Genomic DNA, 22,776 nt, shown 5'->3' with positions numbered 1-22,776 from the left:
AATATAGCTATGTTATAGTTATATACAAACCCTTAAATATCTGTATTTATAGCTAAATTAGGGTACTCGGGTTCTATGAGTTGTCTTCATAAATGTTAGCATGAATCGTCTCTACTGAGTAAAAAAGAAAGATGTTAGAATATCAAAGTAAATGTTGTCTTTTAGTAAATTTTCTTCAGTATTCTGTTGTAATGATCTTCATCTGATTTCTGAACAAGTTCATTTCTTGACGTTACTAAGCAAGTACTAGCTTTTTTTCTAAACGCTCCTGTGTTATTCCCAACCATATAACAATACCTGGATATTCCTTTTGAGTATATGTCATCATAAAAGTGATCCTTCCAATGGCATCCAGAAGCCTGGTGTAAGTTGTATTTTGCTCAGTTAGTGTGGCAGCACGTTGCGGTGCTATTGTGGGTCTGGGTGGAGTCTGACAATGGAGGGCTAGCAGCATTTTTTAAACACTGTCCAAAGCAAGTGCTTCATATTTATTAGTCTCTTGGACGAGTATTTTAAAAGTCTTGAAACTATTTGTTCCTAGAAGTAAATTATTGCACGCATTGCAAAGCGTGTTGGTGTTCATGAGCAATAATCCAAACAGAACAAATTAACTTCTACATACCACAACAATCGTTTATGAAGATATATTACCTCTGTGCGGTGCCATCTCAAGTTCACTTCAAATGGAGACTTTGATTTAATCTGTTTAAACTGAAGTTAGAATTCTACAATAGAAGTTTGTGAGAGATGTGTGAAAGGACTGACTGAAAATAGTGTGTGGGAGGGAGAAAAACAGGAGAATTATTTTGCATCTTTACCTTTCTGAGATAATTAATTGCTTTAGCCATAGGAAAGCAGCTTCACTAACTGAGCATACACTTTATTAGTATGGCATTTAGCAATCTTAAAATAAGCTCACTTCTAGTGCATACTGGTACTTCTTTACTCCCTTCCCTTATGATGTGAGATTATTTCTTTTCTATTGTCATCCTTTTAGGATTTCCATAGTAATGGTACCCCGTTAAAGCTTTCCTCAAGCCCAGAGATCTTTTCATTCACTATTGGTTTTTAGGGTTTACGCATACTTGTTCTTCATTTGTTTTCCTTAAGGTTCCTCAAGGCATCATTTTGTGCAAGTTTGTCTGAATGCACTCTGCGTTATTTATTTTTTTTTTGTTAAGAGCTTAATGTTTTCTGAGAATCTCTTTATCCAAGAGGGACGAGGGTGTCATTCTTGCATATACAAGAGCAATCTGGGTTGCAGCGAGAAAGCAAGAATCTCTTATTGAGTCCCTGAGCTTTTCCTGGTATTTGTGGGACACAATCCATGGATGTGTCCTGTATTATTTCATTTATTTAAAATTTACCAACACTTTCTTATTATTAAATGTGTCTTCATTTCTCATTTTTTACATGGCATTTGAGAAAGGCGCTGCTAATTTTGAACCAGCAGTATTATGTGCGGAATGCTCACTTCTGTTTCTAAGCCACTGAATATTGTGTTTTCTTTGTACTTTCTGGAGTTGAGATGACAACAGGAAAAGACTGCGAAGCATAATCCTTCCAAGTGTAATCCCAGTGAAAGAAAACATAAATAAAATCACTTGTATTCTGGCATTCCTTTTTCCCTTTTGTTATTTCTGCAACTTGGCACATGTTCCAATAAAACTATAGAACATTTCTGTATATTGCAGAATTGTGCAATAGCTACCAAAAATTTCTCCTCTTTATAATCAAAATTGCATGTAGAGTATAAAAAAATTGAATTTCCAGATATTCCATGTAGTGCCTCTTAAAATAACTAGACTGAGCATAGCGGGATGAGGGTGAGCCCTTCCTGTAAAACCACCTCTTTTTCTTGGTGTAAGGCTGTATGTGAAGCTGCTTCATTCCACAGTTTACAGAATCGAGTGAACCAGGACCAAAAGGAGGGGCGTCAGGGTGTGTTGACGTTAGTTTTCTTGATTATCACTGAAGTTCAGTGTCGAAAAAACACTGAATAGTTTCTGTCCTATAAACCTGTTCCACATGAGACTAGATCCAGAGGGTCAGAAGCCAGCTTAAATAATCCAGAGGTTCAGAAGCCAGCCTAAACAATCCAGAGCTAAAACCCCTTTCCCAATTGGTAACAACAGACCTTTTGGTTGGCACGAGGCAAAGGTTTGTTTGCTCGAGCCCTTGATCATTCTGACTGAACTCCAGACTGCTCAAGGGAGAGATTCTTGTTTGTGGCTCCTACTTGATCTGGGTTCAATGCCGTTACTGCTATGGGGACTGTTAGCCCACCTTCCTAGTAGAAGCTGGATTTAAAAAAAAAAAAAAAAAAAATTCTTCCATTTATAAAATATTTCTCAGTATTATGAAATCTTAACTCCCAGGATGCAGACAGGCTTCTTTCTGGATTCTAGAAGAGGTTCATGGGAGAAGTTTTAATGCATGTATTCAGAACAGCGTGTTGTGGTTTTGTGGGATTTTTCTACAAGCAAAGGTATGAAAATATAAAATGGAACTGTACCTTGAGACATCTGTGTGTAAGCCTTAGGTGGTTTTTAATTTTTTGCCTTTTGCAAATACAAAGTTTGATTAGAAAATGACATCCAGTATTCAGAGAGTTGAGTCCAGGTATGAGCACCAGAAGAGAAAAAAAAACTTAACCCAGTCTCTGATACAGTATTTTTAATGTAAATATACAAAAGGAATACAGTGATATTAAGTATGGTTTGTGTTATTAAACAGTGATTTGCAGTAAGTTAAATTCACAAGAGATGTGACATTTCTAGATGGTGTTTCTTTCCTAAAAATGTTTGCATCTTTAATGAGAGTATGTAAGTTCTGTCATAAATCTAACCTGCCATTATCATTTTTATGTTTTATAAAGCTGTGTGAAGTGCAAATGGTTGTGACATGAAAAGTTTGGATTAAACTGTTTTTTTGGTAAACAGACGTTACGTATTTTGAGTTACAGTAATTGTTTTGAATTATTTGAATTCAAACATTGCCCTTATTCTCCAGCTAAGCACTCTAAAGTCTAGCAAGGCAGTATTTTATAATAACTAACCTGAACAAAAGCAGAGAGAATCGTTCAAAATACCTATTTCTTATCAGTTTAAAATATAATCAAGCGAAGCAGCTGTTCTTGTTCTTAATACACTCTTTTGAAAAAGATTTCATGGTTTAATGAAAAATGTCTCTTCTCATAAACCTTAAAATACTCACACATGTAAAAAGTCATAATTTTTTGGCAAATAGTTTTTTGTAAGGCATATGCATGAGACATACCTGCTTCGTAACTGCAACACTATAAACTGTGCTCAACAGCGTCGGAAGAGCAAGGTAAAAAAAAACAAATCACAAGTCTTGTGGCCCAACCACGATGCTCTTGCTTGGAGAGGAGAGCAATTGTCCGCATAAGTATTTTCATGAGAGTTGAGTCAGTGATGCTACTTGTGTGAGCAATTGCTTGTGGGCAGAGATTCCCAGGCTCATGGTAAAGTGAATTCAGGAGGGCAGAGATTCCCAGGCTCATGGTAAAGTGAATTCAGGAAATAAGCACATAAATGTTGGGAGAATGCCCACCCGTGGGATTAATTGCCTCTCTCTTTTCAGGAATCCATGGATCATCTTTTGTCCTTGACATAAAAGATTTCCTACTTAAAACAAGTCTCAAAGAAAGAGCCAGATCTCTGATGGGCCCTTTTTGCTGCTCTGTTAATGTGGAAGCCAAGTGGTGTAAGCACAGTGGTGATCCTGGCCCAGAGCAATCTATTCCAAAAATATACATCGATTTGAGAGGAGGACTGCTGCAGGTCTGTATAAGTTGCTGATGGTTCTGCTATTGAGCTGGACTGGCCGGATAATTGAGATTTCATAAATAAATTTGCATGAAAACCTGTAGAGCTTTGCAGCCTACAGCAGTTCATTGGGTTAGGGTTTTCTGCTTGTTTGTTTTCAGTGGGTTTTATTTTACCTTTTAAAATAAGTATCTATTCTTTCATGTGAAGCTGTTGATTGAAAAATTATGTACAGCGTTTTGTTTTTTTTTTTTTAAATACTGCTTAAGCCATGTATTGTAGCTGTACGTGTGTGTTCCCTTCAAACTACGGGATCAATTTACTAACACTTGATATCTAGGACCCTGTTCTGATGTGTGTGTGTTTGTCTGTCCATGAGCTATGTGTCTGTAATGTCTAGGGGTAGCTTTAAGAAATACATATCCTTTCTTTTTAAACTTACACCAGTTTCTCAGGAGAGTAATTATAAACTGTTGTTTGTAGCAATTAATATTCAGTTTTCCATGCTATCGTCTCCTTCTTGAAAGTGCCCACAACTTGAATCCAGTCCAAGAAGCACGGGAGTTCTTGAAATGAAAAATAGATTCTGTGGGGCTTAAACAAGTGGGCTTTAAAATATGTCTTGTTTTAATTATTTTTATTGTAGTATCTATTCACACCAAATGTTATAAAATAAATATATAAATCAAGCATATAAAACACAGAAAGGAAATTTTGACACAGTCATGTCATTAGGTCTTTTCTCAGAATCTGCATTCAAATTTCTTAAAACCACAGTGCTGGGAATAGGGCTAATTGAATAATACAAATTCTTAAAAATTATATCTTAATAAATTAAGTCAGTTTGTTTCTCTGCTTCTTTTGGATTTGTTATTCACAGGTACCTGGCTTCACTATGTGTTCTTAATAATAAAAAGTTGGTGGTTGGTTTTTGGTTTGGTTTTGGTTGGGTTTTTTTTGGTTGTTTGGTTTGTTGTTGGTTGGGGTGGGTGGTTGGTTTTTTTGGGGGTGGGGGGGTGGTTGGGTGGATTTTTTTCCAAAAAAAAAATTGTGGGGTTTTGACAAGGACCAGAAAAATGTCTATAAATCTGCAAAAGCCATTTATTTTTAGAGTATACACTGGGATAATTAGCTTTTGCAGAAAATAATTATTTGGTTTGGCAGAATAGATTTGAGAATGCTGACAAAGGCATTAGCAATTCTGATTCAAATTAATTTATTTACAGTTAATGATTTTACCAGCTCTGACCAGGATGTCATCTTCTACTACTGTTAATTTGTATTGCAGCAGGGCCTAGAGAGCTTACGTGAAATCAGTGCCTCATCTGTGAATATGGTAGTAGGAGTTCCATGCTCTCAACTTTCAGCTGCCTAAAACTAGAATTGATAAAAATAGCGGGGAGGGAAGCATTCCTCTCCCCCTTTATCAGTGGGGGACTGAGGCCTCTGGGATCAGCTCACGTGACACAGAGCTCCTCTGAGGTGGTACTAGACCAAGAGTAGGACCCTGAGCCCAGAGGTACTCTACAAACTGCAGTAGAGAAGCGCTAAGTTAGGGAGGTGACTTGCGTAGCCCGGGACTATTTAGCTCAGGACTGGCTGTAGCTGTGATTCAAGAGGGTTTTTTTTGAGTTTTTCTGCAGGTTTACATGTAGATGCAGGCGAAGGAAGAGCTTCCTTCTTGACAGCTGTACTACACTCTCTTTAGGCACCTTGTGATATTTATTTTTTTTTCGTATTTGAAAATTTGTATTCCCTAGTGAAAAGAACTTGTACTACTCTTCATGTGCACACCTGATTTGTTACATTACTCCTGCCCCTACCATGGACTTCTACTGTCTGGCGATTTTGATCTCACCTCATGCTGGTTCTAAGTCTTATTTCTTTACTAATTGCTAGTTGCTTCCTTGTCTTCCCTGTTGCTTTTGGGCCCGCTTCTGTACCTGAAGACTAAAGGACTTGTCCCCATTATTGTGATTCTCTCAAACAGAAGTTTGATTTGAGAAAAGCAGCACTGCTTGTTAAAGCTGGAAGAAAGGAATGTCTGCTTGCCTTTTATTTTGCTGTAAAGTGTATGAATCTTCTGGATTTTTAATGCCAATTTTTATTAGATATTTTTCTGAATATCTGTTTTAAACTTCAAAAAACTTTACACTTAAACCTCACTCTGAGAACTTAAAGCACATCCAGTTCAAATGCTGTATATGCTCAAGACTTGTGTTTGAGATGGTCCTTCATAGAATCATAAACCATGCCCCAAGCACTACATCTACACGCCTTTCAAATCCCTCCAGGGATGGTGATTCCACCATCTCCCTGGGCAGCCTGTTCCAATGCTTGACAACCCTTTTGGTGAAAAAATATTCCCTAATATCCAATCTAAATCTCCCCTGGCACAACTTGAGGCCATTTTCTCTTGTCCTATTGCTTGTTACTTTGGAGAAGAGACCTACCCCGCCTCGCTACCACTTCCTTTTGTATGTCTTTCTAGTCATCTTCTTGGCGGTATCTCTTACTCAGTTTTTAATGCATCTCAGAATTCCATTTTTGGAGCAACAAGCTCTCTGAACAGGTTAAACTTTGCATTTTTAAGGTATTTTTTGTCATATTGTAAACTGCAAAACCTGTGACCAGCCCTAGCATTATGTACTGCACTCAGATGCAAGTTCTTGCATATGACTTTTAAGATCTGTGCTCTTCCAGGCAACATCAGCATCCATTGTAAGTGACAAGAATTAATGCTTTCCTTCAAATGATCACCAAATTGTTTTGTAGAAATATTTTTTTCTTCCTGTTTTTTGTTGTCACATTCAGGATACTTGAAAGCAATTAAGGTAGAACAGGCTGAAAGCTGTATAAAATTCCTATTGTTTTGGGAAGATTTTTCCTTCAAAAATTACTAAATATTTGTATGTAATTGTTTGTCTCTTCCTTTATCTTCCCCCCCCCCCCCCCCCCCCCCATTTTTTTTAAAGGTTTTCTGGGGTCAAGAGCATTTGAACTGTTTAGTTCTTCTCCGGGAGCTTCTGTGGCAGTACCTTACTAATAAGAGCAGTGTAGAGACATTCATATCTGAACGTATGCACCCCACTTGTTTTTCCACGGAAAGGAATCAAGCCTCAAAAACTGAGCATACCTCAGATGATCTGAGAACAGGCCTGTTCCAGTATATACAAGATGCAGGTAAGAAGAATAATATTGTATTATTGCTCAAGATTTATTTTTTTTTTTAGTTATAAAGAAAATACAGTAGTAAGCTATTAAAGATTTCTTGCCTCTTACAGTGAATAACTTTAGGTTTTTTGGAAAAGCAGTTGAAAAGACATCTGCTAGAATGAAAAAAAAAGAATAATACTTTTTTGATTTCTTTCCATTAAGCTGTAATCTTTTAAAAGTCAGGGAAATTACTTTTTTATTTTCTCTCCTTTTGATCCTGAGGGGTTTATTTTTAACTACTTTGGTCTCATAAACCAGCATGTTTCTTTCTAGAAATTATATAACAGATTGCAACTTTCTTTCATTTGACAGAAGCACAAAAATTGCCCAGTGCCTATGAAGTTGTGTTTTACAATGAAACTGAGGATAGTCCAGGAATGATGTTGTGGAGGTACCCAGAACCCAGAGTGCTCACTCTTGTGAGAATTAATCCTGTTCCTTTTAATACCACTGAAGACCCAGATATCAGCACTGCTGACCTTGGAGATGTTCTTCAGGTGGGTAATGAGAGTTTTCTACTTTCATTAACAAAAGAAAACGTTATTGCTGTAAAGGGAATGTTTTCAAACTTAGGTTTATTAAAAATTAGCACAAAACAAATGTCAGGAGCTCTATAAAATCAATAGGAAGTAAATTCCACAGCTTGAGCACATCTTTAGTTTTAAAACTACTTGTACAAGCATTTTAACCACTTACCTGTAAAGGTTTTCCATTACATAATAAGCTATAGCCAAATTTATCAGTTCTTGTTTGCAAGCATACAGAGTTTTTATTCTGGCTTCCTATGATTTCATCCATCAGTCTTTACACAGACTTCATTTGATTTGCAACTGAAACATGTGAGGAAAGACCTGGTCTGAAATTGCCAAGATTCAGTGGAATGATTGAACTCAAATCTCCAATCTGTCCATCCTCTCCCACATGATGGCAGATGGCTGTACTTCTTCTAGTAAGATCTACAAGGTAGAGAAAAAGGGTCTTTATTCCCTCATCTTGCTTTGAGAGGGTTGAAGTGGGCAGTCCAGTTTGCCCTTCAAAGGAGGGCTGAGCACTGCATTTATGTGACTGTGCCCCCAAAATAGACCATATCTCACAATTAGACTGATCCCTAACTCTGAGAAATTTTGCTTTTTAAGATACACAATTAGGAAGTTAAATTCTCTCCTGTCTAGTGTAATTCATTTTTATAAATTCACTTACTCCTTGCATACCTATTTTGATTTTAGCTCAATTTTAATTTTGTTAATCTGTTTCCTTTTTGTATTACAAATTGTGGGGTTTTTTTAATTTCAATCTGCTTGTTAATCAGAATAGTGTTGTGAGTCAAGGGAAACAAATATCTCCCAGTTCTTCCTATTTGTTCAGAAATGTTGAATTCTATTTCATTATTGCTATAATGTTAAAAATTGCTTTTTAAAGTGAATTACTCACCAATATGCTTTCAGTTATGGATAAGTAGGATAATCTTCCTCAGATAAATGGTATAATGTTATTACCATGCACATACTGTTAGTGAGATCATGTAAGTGTCCTGCCAATTTCTTTGCCCTCTAGACAGCCAAATGTCAGCTCCTTTCAGTTATATGAAAATTAAAATTAAATGGGAAAAAAAATCAGCTCCACTTGGCATGAGGTTTGAATCAAAGATCAAAATTGTATTATTGTATGCTGTCTTGATGACCCTATTAGGTTGCTATGAAAGCCAGCAATTTGCCTTCTTTCAGGATGGTATTTCAGAGCACAGCACACCAAGTTTTTGGTATAATTACGTTAAGTTCCCATTATAGATAACAGACATCATGAGCTTAATGTATGTGCTTGTGTAATAATATGACCTTGTTACAGGGGGAATATCGGTTCTTCTTCAAGTGGGCATACCTAGCTGGACTTACAGTAGCACACACATTCTGCTGCTTTGTGCTGCCGTGCTGCAGTCCAGAGAAAAGAAGGTAGTTGCAATTCTCTTGTTTCTTCTGCAATTGCCTCGGACAGTAAGGTAGAGACTGGGAAGCACTCAGCTACCAGTGTTCAGGTTCTGTCAGCTTCTACTAGTCCTCATGTAATTCTTCAGATTTGCGTTTAATCTTATGCACTGAGCTCAGAAAACTGTGTCCATCAGTCTCATTTTAAGTTTGTGGTCAAGCATCCCTGTATACCTTCCCACCATGATGCTTTTTACTGTAGTATGCTCTCTTCTTATGGTCTGTCAATTTTATGATTAATTAATTCGTAGTAAGTCTTATATTACTACCTTGAGCTTTTAATTACAAGAGAAGAGATGAAAGATATCAGCCAGATTAGAGGACATCTATTCAAAAACTGTGGTCTTGGGCAGCACATGGAGTGCAGAAATGCCTACAGAAGGATCCACATTTTGGTAGTGGGCCATTAATTATGGCAATAACTGTTGCCTGGCTCTAGGTGGTGATGTATAACATTTTCCACAAATGGCCGTGCACCTCCTACACAGAGCAGCTCCACACTATGTAGATAAACAGCCATTTTAAACATGGATAGTATGCATGTTTTTTATTAGTCTAACATAGATATGTGGGTAGAGTAAGTAATACAGAGTTGATTTTAAAATTTTTTAAATAAACTACATTTACCAAATACTCATCTCAAAATTTAGGTTCTGATTTAAATTAATCATGAGGCCTTCCATTTTTTCCCAAGTATGGCTATGTATCTGTTTCTTTATGTATTGAGTATTCAGCACATATGGAAAATTCACAAAATATAAAGAAAAAAAAGACAAAGCAACACATTTATGCACTTCTTGACATGAAACTTTAGAGGAACATCTGCAAGAGCTTTTTTGAAAAAAAGGATCTAAATTTGAAGACAATAATGATATCAAAGTATATTAAAAATATATTTTAAAAACTTTCCCAGGATTGTGTATATGTTCAAATGCTAGGAGAACCCATAGTTTCACCTAATGTTACTAGTCTCCTTTAATCCATTACTTAACATAAATCCAGGCAAAGGTGCACTTCTGTAGTTTGTCTTGAATTAGAAGTTTGCCAGTTGCATGTTCTTTCTTTCCAAGTAAGTTGCTGTGACATTTCATCTGACTATCTACCTTTGTTAAACTTTTGGCATATCACTTTAATCATGGGTAGGTTTTAGAAGTCTCTTTGGTTTTGTGGCTGTTCTTCAAATTCCTGGAACTTGCACAAGCTTCACCAGTAAGAGAAGTTTTCTAGATAATGAAGTTGTGTGTCATCTGTTGCAGCCAAAGGATAAGCAAACAGCTTCAGATTATAAGGGTTGATATGAACTATACAGTTTCTGTAAAACCTTGCCTTGCTGCTATTTCCAGATTGTCCCAAGAGCTTATTTTCCTTGTGCCTTTACTTGTGTTGTGGCAAAGTTAAGCAGTTTCACTGATCAAGTTTCTTTCCTTTTTTACAGTCCCAACATTGTTGTTTTTATTTGTGGAGGGAAAATGAAGAACTGATGTTTCTGCCATGGCATAGCATGTTGCCTTTTCTTTAGCAGTTTTGAAATAGCGCTTTGATATATTTGTTTGAAGGAAGTCAGCAAATCCTAGATGCACTTGCAAGAAACTACATCAGGATTATATCTTGGGAGACTGAGAGTATCTGAACTTGTTCTTCCTGTTTACTGGATGTTGCAGCCCCTTTCTATTTAATTTTTCATCCCTCATTGTCCCATTTTCACATGCTACTAATGTTCTTGACCTGCTGGCCACACTTCTTTTGATGCAGGCCAGTGTTCAGTTGGCTTTCTGGGCTGCAGGCACACATTACTGGGCCATGTTGAGCTTTTTGTCCACCAACACCCCAAAGTCTTTCCCCACAGGGATGCTCTTAATCCATTCTCCACTCAGCCTGTATTTGTGCTTGGGATTGCCCTGACCCACGTGCAGGACCTTGAACTTGGCCTTGTTGAACTTCATGAGGTTTGCACAGGCCCACCTCTCAAACCTGTTAAGGTCAATCTGGATGGCATCCCTTCCCTCCAGCATGTTGACTGCACCACACAACATGGTATCATCGACAGACTTGCTGAGGGTGCGCTCAGTCCCAGTGTCCATGTTGCCGACAAACATGTTGAACAGCACCAGTCCCAGTACGTACCTCTAAGGAATGCCCACTCATCACCAGTCTCCACTTGAACATTGAGCCATTGACAGCAACTCTTTGAGTACAACCATCCAGCTAATTCCTTACCCACTGAGTGGTCCATCCATCAAATCCATGTCTCTCCGGTTGAGAGACAAGGATGTTGTGCAGGACAGTGTCACATTCTTTGCACGAGTCCAGGTAGATGACATCAATTGCTCTTCTCTTATCCACCAATGCTGTAACCCCATTGTAGAAGGCCACCAAATTTGTCAGGCACAATATGCCCTGAGTGAAGTCATGTTGACTGTCACCAGTCACCTTCTTATTGTCCATGTGCCTTAGCATAGTTTCCAGGAGGATCTGCTCCATGATCTTGCCAGGCAAAGAGGTAAGAATGACCAACCTGTAGTTTCCCGGGTCTTCTTTATTTTCCTTTTTAAAAATGGGGGTTATGTTTTCCCTTTTTCAGTCAGTGAGTACTTCACCAAAGTATGTGTTTAAAGAAAGTATGTACACGAAACCAGAGACACAAAGCCTATTCTTCTTGCTCCAAACAGTTACATTTAGGACACTCTTGTGCAGATGATTTCTATAGTAACAACCGTGCAGATAATAGATTTGTCTCAGCAAGTATTCACATGTGAAGACCTAAGGTATGCCTCAGTTTCCCTGCTTAACAGTTAACTGTGTTCTACAAGGCAACCAGCTTATCATTATGTGACAATAGGTCTTTTATTTGCTCTGTGATGTACTTGTTACGTAGCAGTTAAAGTTGGAATCTCTTGGTCGTGATGATTCTCGTTCTTGTGAATCAGTCCATAAAATGTCTTCCACTGAGGACTTCAGAGCATGGTAGCAGCCTTCAAGCAGGATATGTTTTATAAGGTATATAGAAATGTCTCCTGCAGGGATATCGGTGTTTAGAAGATACGTGAGCAACTCAGGAACAGGAAGGAGTGTGCTAGTCTAAACTGCAGAGGAAGGGCTTCACAGTCTTTCTTCTCATCTCCCAAATGATAACATTGGCTTGAGCTGGTTATGAGGACAGCTGAAAGAGAATTTGTGGCCATTTCCTCCATCCTGATTGTTCCAGTTGCTTGGGAAATATGGCATAAGAAAGAAAGGAGTAGGAGCAATTTCTAATTCCTGAAAATAGTTACAGTTATGCAGAAAATGCTACTGTCCCAGAACATAAAGAGTAATTGAAGAAGAATTTATTCCACATCGTAAGGGACTGTATTTCAGAGCTATCAAGTAAGCTAAATTCAACCATGCTTGTACAGTTCCTTGGATCAGTCAGGCTGCAGCATTTGAGAAAGGGTAAGTGGTATTTTCTGTGGTATTTTTACAATTTGAAGGAAGGAGTTGCAGGAAAAAAAAATCTGTTAGTGATTCAACAGTGACTTTCAAATTGTACAGATCCAATAGGGAGGTAGCTACATTTAGGCATTTAAGCTCAAAGAAACTGCTGTTGGATATCCGTGCTGTGTGGCTTAAAACTGTGCTTGTATGCGTCTAGTTTCCTGAAGTCTTCCTGTGGGTTCCTACGATCTTGAGAATCTCAGATTTATTTGTCTTTGCCTCTGATTAGCCTGTGGGGTTTTTCTACTTTTGTGATTTCATCTGAGCCAGTTTTTTTATATCATTTATCTTTACCAAGAGCAAGGTTGACAGGTTTAGGTTGGGAGGGGCTCACCAAGATAGGAGAGCAACTTGTATGCCATCAAGGAGGTATTTTGCTTTTCTGTGCCAGCAGGTGAACAGGACATGCCAATGATTTCCTGTACAGCTGCAGGCCTGTGCTAGCTAGTGAACTTTTTACAGAGATCTCAGTGTTTGCCATTCCATAGCAGCATTATCTTTCCAGTAAGGGATATTGCTGGCACTGCCCCATATCTCAAACAAAAAGCTATGTGTTGTCACAAGAGCATTTACACAAGTGGCCATGGATTTAAAAGGTGGAGAAAACCATATTTGTCTAATCAAATTGGTCGTATAATGTGTAATGCTCCAAATTCTGAGCTCTCTGATTTATTTAAGCTGCATCACCAACACAGACTTAAAATTCTTTCTCCTGGATTGTCATCCAGTGAGAGATGCAAGCTGTTAAAGCTTACAAGACAAAAGGAAGATAATCTATGGCATTTGTTCTTTTCTCCATATGAAGTTAAAATAAAATATCTACTGAACTATAGCCCTAACAGGTTTTTGTATTAGAGGATGTTTCCCTTGTGTACCTGCCAGGATTCCTATTGCGTGCAAGTGTAGTCAGCATTATAATGGCTGATGAAAAGATGAATGTGTGCTAAGGTCTCCTTTTTTGGCCTTTCTTCTTTATATAGTATCCTAATAAACAGAGTAGTTAGTCATGGTTTAGAAAAGTGGTGATTAAATTAACCAAATCTCAAAGTCTACTGGCAAAAATTAGGTTAGTGAGTATAGTTCTGAGGCCGCAAGGGCTTAACTTGCAGGCTTTATTAAACAATAAAGAAAGACCAGGTAAATAAAACCACTCTGGTTAAATTTACTCAGAGCATTTACAGATATGGTGAAATCTCTTTTAGGAGAACATAAAATATTTCTAACTTCAAAAGGTGATGATTCAAAAAAGTGGTCTTTTGCATTGCCTTACATGCTTATGCTATTTAAATAAAACATTTGCAAACTCTGCAGTTGGGAATCTGATTTTTTCAACACTGTCAGCCAATAAACAGTCATTTTCTAACACCTTGTGGTTGTTTTAACAGTGGCTTAAGGAAGCATGAGCTTAAAAATGACTGACATTAGACCTACTGTAAGTCATTATTCCAGGAAGGATTTGACATGACAGTCAACAGGAAAAGAATTATGATCAATGTCAAAGACATTCATTTTTCCTTTTAACAGAGAATACCTCATTTTTGGCTGGCTCTGCTTCCTTTTTACTTTTCGTTCCCTGTTGGGGCTACAGTGTTCAGCTGGGCATTTGAGAGTCTGGGAAAAGAGCTTTTTGGGAAACCACAAATTTTATTCATGTTTGATTTATTTCTTATATTCCCAAAGCAACAACTATTTTGGAAATCCAGATGATTTGTGTGTGACAGGTTAGTGATTTAAGTTTAAGTTCATAGTGTTATTAGATAATAAGCTGTAAAGTTCAACCATGCTTATTGATAAACCTGTCGGTTTGCAAATTTTTGAATCTGCTGCCAGATGCTGAAGACAGTTCAGTACTGTCTTCAAATAATCAGACTTTTTAGACATATGATGAAATAATTTGTCTAGCTGTTGTGAATTGCTCAGAAGGCAGATTTGGTGCTTTGCCTGGGGTTCTGCTTTTTAAAACTTATATTTCTTGTTAATTCTGCCTTTTGATATTGTTAAAAATGACTGTACTAGTCATACCTCTACTATACATAGACTGTATATGGTGGGTTTATGATCTCTACTGCATGAAGAGTTGCAACAAGCTTGAAACAAAATACAGAATACAGAATAATGATTGAGCATATCTGATCATAAACTAGACTGTAACAAATGCCTTTTATTCTAATATAGGAAACTGCTTTTCTGTCAGTAGAAGCAGTGTTTACATCCATGCATGTATACAAAAAAGGATGCAGGCCATCATGTAAACAACTGGTCTGAGGGCTGTAGGCTTGCATTACAGCCTGAGCCACTTACACTTCAGATGATCTGGATGTGAGCAAGTTTTATGATGCTGGGCAGAATTCTGCACATTTTCCAGAGTTAAGACTCTGACTATTGATGATAAGTATTGTCTTAATTTTCTTGCAAGGAAGGACTTAGGGGCTAAAGGAGTTGCAGTGTTACACAGTGAGTCTTAAGCAGATGTTGAAACAGAGCCTGTTCTCTTTAGGAATTCCAGCTTTAAACATTATTTGTGAACTTCCTTGCCTGAGAGCAGGATTATCTTAGACTTTACTATTTTGTTACTGTATTTTGTGTGTATAATTTTAATTATTTTGCTGTGTGATCTTAGTGTTCACTGCATTGAGATGAGACTGTATTGTTTGGCTTACAGTTTCTGTGCAGTCTGCAGGGAGTTAAGCGTAACTCGTTGGGAATGTTAATGGAAGTTGTGCATAATTTGCCTGTGCATCACACTGAAATTTACCCTTTGGGGTTACTGAGCCAGTGAAAATTCTACCGGGTGCCAGAGGACTGACGAAACCATCAGATTATCTTAATGACAGATTTACACTCTCCTCGTGTTCTGTACTTTTCAGATTTTGTAACTCTGATTTATGAAACTTTGCAAACCCAAGCCCTTCCTGCTGTATGCTGATCTTGTGGCACTGCTTGTAGGAACCAGGCTTTACTGTGGTGAAAATATGTGGTCAAAATAGCCCATATACCAAAAATTACACAGTATTTTAGGTATTAATAGGCTGCTACCCTCAATCCCAGAGGTAACTACATTTCAACAGAATAATGCTTATATTATTAATAAATACTGAAGCTTAAAAAAATGAAACACCTTCCATAAAATGTGGAAGATTTTTCCTGTATCAAAAAAAGAGAATGAGGAGTACTGCAAGAAGTAGGTAAGTCCCTAATGTAAGATCTCCTGTCTATATACTTTTGTTTCTCAATACTTGCAACAATAAATTAAGTTCCTAATAAATTAAATACTGTTGCTTTTGCTATTAGAAAAGCAAGTGATCTTCACATAAACTCAGTCTCAAGATGAATGACAATTAGTAGAAAAAAATGAGTTTGACACTTAATACTACATACATTTTCCTGTTTAAAAAGTCATGCCGAAATCTCACTTATAGCATAGCGCTCTTCTGTGCTTTCTTAAGAAAAGCTGTTAGTGTGTTTAGAGTAATTTTCCATAAAGAAAAAAAGGCAGTATCTGTGACAGATTACATTACTATACACACCTGCATTTGCTCTGAACCTGCTAGCCTGATAAATTGATAAGTTGGTCACATGTTGTTTTAAAAAGGCAAAGAACATAGTTCCTAATAAAAGAATGCTACATATTTCTTCTAAAAGGTTAAAAAACATTTCTCAGGGCTCTTAAATTACCATATTCTGATACCAAGGGAAAATAAAACCTGGGCTTAGAGTCTTGTTTGTACTTAGAGGGCTTTCCGGACAGGAAGGCAATCTTGATGCAATTCAGTAAGCCACAATACCAGTGGGGCATTACAGGTGAAAAAATTGCAGCTGTACCCCTCACCACAATGTATTACAACTGTACAGTGGAATATTTCCTGTACAGAAATAGGGCTTGGTTAACTTTGTTTCCCAAGAGTAGATCACATTAAAATGTTATAAAATCATGATTTCCTGCATTTGAATACTTGTGGTTTCTCAACTGGTTCCAATATTACAAAGGGGTTTTTATAGCTTCTATTAGTTGAAGATGTATAGAAGCTTTTTTCCAAAGTCAGCTAAAAGGCAGTTATGTATTTTTTAAAGAACAGTTTCTCTCAGAAGGCAGGAGTTTTCTTTCATATCTCTTTATTATAACTCTATTTAATATTTATTTTATGAACTACAGTACAGATGTAAATTTAAATAAAATAAATATTCTAATTGGATCATAAATAAATTTGTTAAATGTTGAAAGAGCTGAGGTGTATGTTATTACTTAGAAAGCAAAATAGTAGTTATTTTCATTATTCAGCCAAAGACCTCAATATGAATAGGGAAAAAAAATTAAATTAAGCAGATACTGCATATTCAGTTTTAAAGTGAGTATTTGTAACTTAAATGTTCTAGAGGACAAAATTTGTTAAACCAAATTCAAAGAGAAGTATAAAAATTCTGTGAAGAAATTATATGGGTAGATTTTGAAAAATTTCTCCAGGTATGGTATCTGATTATTCCTGAATGTTGAAAAGTGAGAGTGCACCATAGAGGAATAACTTTTACTGCCCAAAAATATACAGGTATGTAACACATCAAAATGGTGTCAAAGTACAGAAAACCGTAATAAAAACACAAAGGAGATGAACTGGGGGAGCAGCAAATACTTTGTACGGCTAGAATGTTTTTAATCTTAGTACTGCTATTACTCCTAATACTACTGATACTAGGCTAAATTTTTACCTCACTGTAAACCACCATCTTTTTCCTTTATTTGGATCTTCATGAAAAGGTAAAATTGGTAGTTGACCTGTGCCGGGAGAGGCTGTTTTCCACACTGATATGACACAGTCTTAGCCCTGAGGAAGGCTGAAAAAATGTTTTCCAACAGGCAGTTCAGTTTGTAGGATGATGTCACAATGTCAGTCACATAAGCTGAACAGGAATGTGGATGTTGAATTGGCCTACAGTTGTCCAAAAATATTGTTCCAGTGGTCAGATTGGATTGTGTGTGTCATGTGAACAGGCATATTACAGAGGTTTTATTCTGTTTAATATTAATTTTCTTTTGAGCGTATTTTCTACATAATAAATTTTTCTGCAGGGTTCTTTTGCGATTTTTATATAAATAATACTTCAAAATCAAATTTAATAGTCATGTTCTTGGTAGTTATTGCCAAGAATTTTTCCCTAATAAAAATTGGGATAAAGCTTTTTATTTCCTACTACTGTGACTTCTGTTCACCTAATGGCAGAATTATATTTTTAAGGCAGTTGGCCTTAAAACAGTAAAATATCCTAATAACAGAATAGCTTTATTACAGAGCAATCATTTTATTCACACTCAGGAAACTAGAGCTAAAATCTCAGCATGGGTTGGTGTCTGACACAAAGTGCTAGTTTGTATTGTATTCTGCCTCTCATTCACTTAGGTGGCCCTGCTTGGAGTAGATAAAACACACACACGCTTCCTGCCTTCTGTGTACATTTTCTTGTACAGTAATTGTTTCTGGAACAAGGATAACTTCATTTCCAAGAGGAAGCGCCCACGATCTGAGGGGCTGAGATTCAAGAAGTGAGCATTTATTCTGTAAAAGCTTATTTTCTAGCAAAAACATGAATCAAAAGGAAGCATCACTGAAAGCAACATCAAGCACATTCTGTAACCCAGCTGTTAATCTCTTTCTTTGTCAGCTGGACAAGATGTATTTTGCAGCCAAAGAGATCTGCATGTGTATAGTTAAAAGTCCATTTTTTATATTGAGTTTAAAAATTATATGCTCCAGTACTTAAATAATAAAGCAATCATACTGTTATATAGATTCATTCAGCAACCTTAAAATAGCAGGCAGATGGCTGTAGCTTTTTCCTAGAGATAAAAAAAGATGTCTGTGCAAAAGATGGGATTAGCTAAGAAATGGAGGTATTTTACTTATTTATATCCTAAATGGCAATGCCGTCTGTGTCTGGTACCTGTTCGCATTATGACAAGATGTATAGTGAATTGTAGGTATGATCAGTTATGGTAAGGTGACAGCTTGTGGAAGTGCACTGGTGTTGGTCCTCTGCTTAGCTAGAGAGCTCAGCTAGAGAAACATACCTAGTGATGTGTGGTGGGCACCCAAGGCTTTTCAAATCCAGATTAGCAAAGCAGTCTAAAGCTGGGAGGATAACATCAGGTCACAGGAAAATCTAGAAGCATGTTGTGATCATGAAAGCCTTTAAAAAGCACATATGGATCAACAGTCAGTTCTTTCCCATTGCGTTTTATTAAAGTGGGAATAAGGAGTATCCATGTGGTAAATAGGGTGTACAACGTATGGATGAAAATATTAATACGTAACATAGTGTTAACAGAGTCTGTAGTATTTCTTGACCCCTAGTTTCCAAATAGGAATTAAATTATTCTGGTACAGGTAATGTGTGACACAAGATAAGATGAATAACAAAAAACAGGACCTATCACGTTGTAGTACATTAGTGGGAATACTTTGTGTTGGTTATTAATACTGTCTTGCTGATAGGTTAACAAGCATGCAGGAAATGACTTGAAGGATGCAAATTTATAAGAAGGTTTTTGAGTTTTTGTTTGGGGCTTGGTGTTTTTTTGTGGAAAATTACAGAGGTTTCAGCTCTGCTGAAATTGAGAGCTTTTGTAGAGAGTTGATGTATGTTCACAGAGGTGATCCTCATAATGTCTGTGTTACAGTACTATGTATTCACAGAGATTCACAGAGAACAAGAATCCACACACTCCTAATTCAAAAGATTTCTGCTCCAAGGCAATTGTTTCAGCTGAGTTGTTTCTTTGCGTCCTTTACTTATAGGGGGCAGGACTGGAACTGTCACTGGGAGGGAGCTGCTTCCCTTCCTATCAAAACTTACTAACAGACCATTTTCATTCTTCATCAGAACAGTACCATGCAGTTTTCAGATCTCCCATGTCTATAGTCCACAGCAGTAATGAGAAAAAGGAGGAACCTTCAAATTCTCTGCTTTGTTTTAGATTTATCTTACTAACAGTTTTTGTTATAAATACTCAAAGTTTAGGCTCTTTTCATGTAGCTTTTCACTTCTGCTTCTGATCTCTGTTGTTAATGCTGCTGAATAAAAAGCATTTGACTGCTGTTTTGCTCTCTGTTGCCATAATCATCCTTCTAAGTAAGTGTTTGTGCCATAGTACATGGTTTTCTTGCAAAGCAGAACCTGGAGATTCTTGGTTAAATCTGAGCCCACAGTTTTATGCACATGTAAGTGACAGGGGCTGTACAGTAATGGTTCCATTTGGAGTTTACAGGTGAATAAAATCGTAGCAATTAAAACTTTCTTTGAGACCTGGGAAAGAAGACAAAAGCTTTGGAGAAGTGTCTGTTGAAGAAGCATGCTTGCTTTTTAGCAAAGAAGTTTGTGGTTAGATATGCTTCGTTAGTATTTAGTTTTATAGAGGCAGCACTAGCCGTCACATTTTCTAAGAGGTAACAATTATCTGAATTATAGCTTAGGTTTTATTCAAATATTTTAAGGTGAAAGTACCATATTTAATTCTACATATGGGGAATTTCTTGTTGCAGCTAATTCACTTATTCCCACTGCCTATGACTCAGTTCTGGCATTATAGCCCATTTCCAGGCTTTCACAACTATTATTTTTGGCAGCTAATATTGCCCAGAGCTACCATCTTTCCTTAAACTTACCCAGATCAGGCATTTGTAATAAACCCCCTAGAACAAATAAAGCTAGATATGTAGGAATCAGAAATTCTAAATCAACTAAGTCTTTTGCAAGTTTCAAACTAGAAAGCTTACAGTTTGGACAGTCCCAAAGCATGAGCTGTATTTTATATAAGCAATCACATAAGGCATGTCTGACTTTTTACTTCTAATGTGCAGATGATGCCTTAAAAGATACTGTCTCTTACTCTGGTAGATTATTAACATACTGCAACACAATTAAAAAAAAAAATCATGAGCAAAAATAAAGAGGAAGAATCTTTTCAACGTGCTTACCAGCCTGCTTTGTTAGGTGGTATATTCTTTCTGGCTACTCATACTGCTGAGTCCAGCAGTCATTCCTGTGCCTTTCCAAATTCTTCATAATTTGCTTAAGAGGTTACCATGAAGTTCCTGAAAGGCAAATACACTATGTTATCAGAGCCTGAAGAGGAGTTATTACTTCTTTATAGCATAATTGTTCTGATCATTTTACTTTGCCACATTTTCCTCAAGATAAGTTTCAATATTTCCACCACCTACTGAGTGGGTGGAAATTTTAAAATTCCTAGTTTTCTTTTTTTTAAACAACAGATATGAAGTCGGGGGGGGAAGGAGAGGGGGTGTTCAAGTTTTGTTCTGCCTTTATTTTCGGTCTTTGTTTTCAGTCTCTCTATATCATTTTCCTCTAGTCTTACTGATAGTTTTGGTTTTCGTATTGTAGTACCACTTGTGAGAGTCCTTTTTATGCTCTTTACTTGTTCTTCCAGCTCATTAATCTTTGTGCGAATAGGTAGAATTCGTTCACCTTGTTTAGCCTCTTCTAAAATGCCCGCTACTTGCTATTCTAATCCAATCTTGTGAGAGTCTCATTAGGGAGATTTCCATATTTTAAAAAAAAAAAAAAGTTTTGTTGTGAGATGTAATCTAAAAGAAATAAATATCCTAAATAATAGGATAGCTTTACAAGACTTGTTGCACATGTGTTACTCAACAACATCAACATGAAAAGGTAACTTAAGTGTTGATAGGCAATAGGAAGCACAAGACCAAACCAAGTATTCAAATATATCAAATCAGAGTCCTAAAAAATCTCCAGGTATTATAAGGACTAAGAGTTAAAAATATGCAGAAATAAATATCGCTATATGTAGAAGTACTTGTGCAACCATGAAAGGCTGCAACCTTTTGTCAGAAATTATACAGATCCTTTTGTAATTATATAATTCCAAGACTTTATGCTATAGGAAATATGCCAACTATTGTAATATTTTAAATAAAATCAAATGTTTTATCACAAATGAAGACTGTGGAGGTTTAAAAAGAGTGTTTAAAAAAGAGTGTAAATGACCACACCATGTGGTATGAAAGATAGTGGATGATGGATGTTGCCATTGGGGTTAACATAGGAGAATACCTTGGATATATCCCTAATTGAAGGTAGGGACATTGCTATGGTATTACAATTTTGACTGTTTGTCCACAGGCGTTGCAGGTTCAACTAATTGAACACTTAGAAGTTTTGAAGAAATCTAAAACTCTGTAATGCCGCTAAGAGCAAAAACAATAAATATAGTATAACTTTGAAATATGGCTACAAACACCGTAATGTAATGTTTCATACTGCTGTTGTTGTACACAGCACCATTGTAGAGTTAGCAACGCAGAAAAGAAAACAACTTTCATCGAGCCCAGCCTGCTCCCACTGGGGCAATGCTTGTTACTGTCTCCATCTTATTAACAAATCAAGGTTTTAAAAGCAGCTGTCTTGAGCACCACGGCTGTCCTTCAACCTCCCTTTTTCTGTTCAGGTTTCTAGCCTTACACTTTATTCATAGAGCAGCTTAGTTTTGACCCATAGTTCGTGTAGACCTTTTCCTCTATTAACTGTTTGTCTCCTGAGGTGTTTGGGTAGAGCAGTCGCGTTCCTTTTGTTTTCCTTCCTTTGGTCCTCAGCCCTGCACAGATCCTACCATGAGTTAATACAGTTTTAACATGTAGAAGTGGACTTGTGTGCTACGTTCCAGATGAGGCCCCACTGGTGTCTTACACAAGTCGATTAATATTTGCCCCTCCTTTTTGGAAGTATCTCACCTGATGTCTCTCAGGATGACATTTGCTTTTTCCAGGCATCATCATACTGCCTCAGAATTTTCCAGCTGACATTTACGTATCTTCACCCTTTCCAATTGAATATGCAGCTTTTAAACAAATGCGTTGCTGTCTTTACATATGACTTGTGCTTTTCTATATTAAATCAATCCCTTTTCTCAGACTCTAATCTTTGAAATTAAATCAGCACTCCTGATTGATATTGCTATGCTACTTTATATTATATACATTACTAGCATCAGAGTTTTGCTGGTAGTTATCAGATACTTTTTTCTTTTTCCCTCCATCCTGACCTAAAAAAAAAGTTGGTGACTGTGGTTTCTTTTTTCAGTCTTCAGGTATCATTGTGACTTGACAGATGTAGTAAAAGTCCATATTTCAGGCTCTGTGGTTCCACATGGTAATTCCTCCAGAATTCTTTGATGATTATATATGTTCCCTTGCCCTCCTCAGCTTGAACCACTGAGCTCCCTGAATTTTTCTTCTTAACCTTCATTCCTGTTAATTAATCCGCCTGCTGTCGCCTCCATG

At 36.9% G+C, this 22,776-nt stretch overlaps 1 protein-coding gene across 5 annotated transcripts in view; it reads left to right on the top strand.

Moving 5' to 3' along the window:
• The window catches only part of VPS13B (vacuolar protein sorting 13 homolog B), a 478,367-nt gene that overhangs the window by 390,258 nt on the left and 65,333 nt on the right, over window positions 1-22,776 (top strand). For all 5 annotated transcript variants that reach the window (XM_055706070.1, XM_055706071.1, XM_055706068.1 and 2 more), the window contains 3 exons: window positions 3,607-3,806; window positions 6,767-6,974; window positions 7,320-7,504. In XM_055706070.1, coding sequence (XP_055562045.1) covers window positions 3,607-3,806; window positions 6,767-6,974; window positions 7,320-7,504 — 593 coding nt within the window. The remainder of the gene's footprint in view (window positions 1-3,606; window positions 3,807-6,766; window positions 6,975-7,319; window positions 7,505-22,776) is intronic.

This window comes from Falco cherrug, chromosome 3 (genome assembly GCF_023634085.1).
Source record: "Falco cherrug isolate bFalChe1 chromosome 3, bFalChe1.pri, whole genome shotgun sequence".
NCBI lineage: Eukaryota > Metazoa > Chordata > Aves > Falconiformes > Falconidae > Falco > Falco cherrug.
This window is presented reverse-complemented; position numbering and strand designations above follow the sequence as displayed.